At 41.7% G+C, this 2,350-nt stretch overlaps 1 protein-coding gene across 1 annotated transcript in view; it reads left to right on the top strand.

Moving 5' to 3' along the window:
* Positions 1 to 1,316: 1,316 nt before the first annotated feature.
* LOC109545735 (tyrosine aminotransferase) overlaps positions 1,317 to 2,350 on the top strand; it is a 3,143-nt gene continuing 2,109 nt past the window's right edge. Inside the window, exons 1-3 of the mRNA XM_048664811.1 lie at positions 1,317 to 1,615; positions 1,721 to 2,009; positions 2,062 to 2,259. Of these exons, the coding sequence (XP_048520768.1) occupies positions 1,420 to 1,615; positions 1,721 to 2,009; positions 2,062 to 2,259 (683 nt within the window). The 5' untranslated portion in view covers positions 1,317 to 1,419. The remainder of the gene's footprint in view (positions 1,616 to 1,720; positions 2,010 to 2,061; positions 2,260 to 2,350) is intronic.

The raw sequence follows: 2,350 nt of genomic DNA on the forward strand, positions 1-2,350 counted from the left end.
TTTCTCAAAAAATGCTTGAATTCAAGAAGTTTTAGATTTGCGTGGTTTTTTTTTTAGTTGTAAAATCCACTTGAACATGACGCTGCTTTTTTCGACGTTTCTCAAGAACCATTCGAGCCACATAATTCGTTTTGGCAGCATTGGATAGAGAATTGAAAAGTCGATTCAGTTGTAACAACCGGAGTGCGGAAATTCAAGTTTTGACACAGAAAAGGAAATTTGAATATCAGACACTTAGGTGCAAGATTATGCCAAAATTTAATATTTTCTGTCCCGTTTTTGCTCATATCTCAGAGGCAAAATGAGCAAGAACGCTCATTTGTACATCATTCTAGAGAGAAATAAATGGCCTTTTTAGAAAGTGAACCATCGATAAGGAAATGTTGGCACTTTTCTCAAAAAATGCTTGAATTCAAGAAGTTTTAGATTTGCGTGGTTTTCTTTGAGTTGCAAAATCCACTTGAACATGATGCTGCTTTTTTCGAAGTTTCTCAAGAACCATTCGAGCCACAGAATAGAGGATTATTGACATGGATAGAGAATTGAATGGGGGGTCATGACCCCCACCCCCTGGATCCGCCCTTCACTGGCCGCAAATGAACCAAACTTACTGATGGTTAAACGCGCAAAATATCTTTTAGTTTAAGTCAAGGCTAACTTTGTTATTGCAAACACCGACTCATTATAGAGCTGCGTTTGCTTATAAAAACATATACAACATATAAAAACAAAGAAAACAGATGCCATTTGATTTACGTCGTTTACATAAATGAATCTGCATCTAATTTGTATGTTTCTCATCATTGCTAGTGAAATGTGTCTGTTTCTCAGCAGTGATTCAACCACAAATTAAAAAGTAGGGATTGACTTGCAATGATAATGCAAAATCTCTCCCAGGTCATCAAATTTGATCGATTTATTATTAATATTGAAAAAATGATTACATCAATGTATCGGGTAAAGATCCGGTTCTGCCGAAGAAATTGCGATTCGCCATCTGTTGTCAACATGTTTTTAACGCGCGGAATTCCGTAAATATGTTATTTTGCGTGACAAAAAAACGAAAATCTCCCGACATTTCTTTGTCTTCAAACTCCAATTCCTTGCTGAAAATCCAGAAACTTTCTAGGAATGACCAAGCTAGACAAGAAGGTCAAGAAGGAAAAGCCGACGTCCATCTCGGACAATTCGGCATAGAAACAACAACGATCACACCACCTTATGTAAACTACCTAATGTATCTAATTAAAAACTGGCTTTGGAGCTGCTGCTTTGCATTTTCGCAAAAAACAATCTCATTTTGCCTATTTATACCCTCCCGTAGGCTCGAAAGGACAAACCATCACCTGTGGTCAAGTGAATAGGTCCCATAGTGTTTTGCTATTACAAGCAAGTGTTAAATATTGTCGTTTGGTGAGCATGCTAGACAAATTACTTCCTAACAGTAAGATTTGCATCTTGAGTGGTGCCGTCCAGAATTTGCAACTTAAGAGGGAGTTGTGGAAAGTCGAACCCTCAACAACCGCAAAAAATTGCAAGAACTTGATCAGGGAGATTGTCGAAGGTCTCAATTTACAGCCAAATCCGGAAAAACCGGTTATTGCTTTGTCTCTAGGTGTGTAGGTAGATGCTTTTGCGAGCATGGAAAGAAATCTCCATGAATTCACATACGTGATGGGACGTAGCCGAGTATTTTAGCATGTAGAGTTTTCACTTTTAGGAGATCCGACCATCTACGGCAACCTTAAACCGTCCGCAGAAACAACCAAAGCGGTGCTCGACGTCCTCTACGAAGGTCTGTGCAACGGATACGCGCCGAGTGTTGGCTACGAGGCAGCTCGAGCAGCTGTAGCTGAGTACCTCAGCTATGATGGAGCCGTCTACCAATCCACAGACATCGTGCTATGCAGCGGCTGTTCTTCATCCCTGGATATTTGCATTGCCGCTTTGGCAGATGCGTCCCGAGGCCAGAACATCCTCATTCCGAGGCCTGGATTCGCGATCTATCGGTGAGCGATTGGTAGGGCGCAACCAATGAGAGCTAATGGGGCTGACTTGTAGGACGCTGGCGGAGTCCATGGGAGTCGAGCCGAGGTATTATAACTTGAACCCCGAGAATCACTGGGAAGCAGATCTGGAACATTTGGAGGCGCAAATTGACCAAAAAACCGCTGCAGTGATTTTGAATAATCCGTCCAATCCGTGCGGCTCGAATTACAGCGAGGAACATCTTAGGAACTTCCTAGAAGTGGCCCGAAGGCAAGTCTCTCATTGGGCTCAATCACGGCTCTGATCTCGGTGTTTCCCACATAGCAAAATGATATTCCCAGAATATACCTGGAACATTCAT

Source organism: Dendroctonus ponderosae, unplaced genomic scaffold, assembly GCF_020466585.1.
Source record: "Dendroctonus ponderosae isolate FM_Combo_2020 unplaced genomic scaffold, Dpon_F_20191213v2 Dpon_F_20191213_3, whole genome shotgun sequence".
NCBI lineage: Eukaryota > Metazoa > Arthropoda > Insecta > Coleoptera > Curculionidae > Dendroctonus > Dendroctonus ponderosae.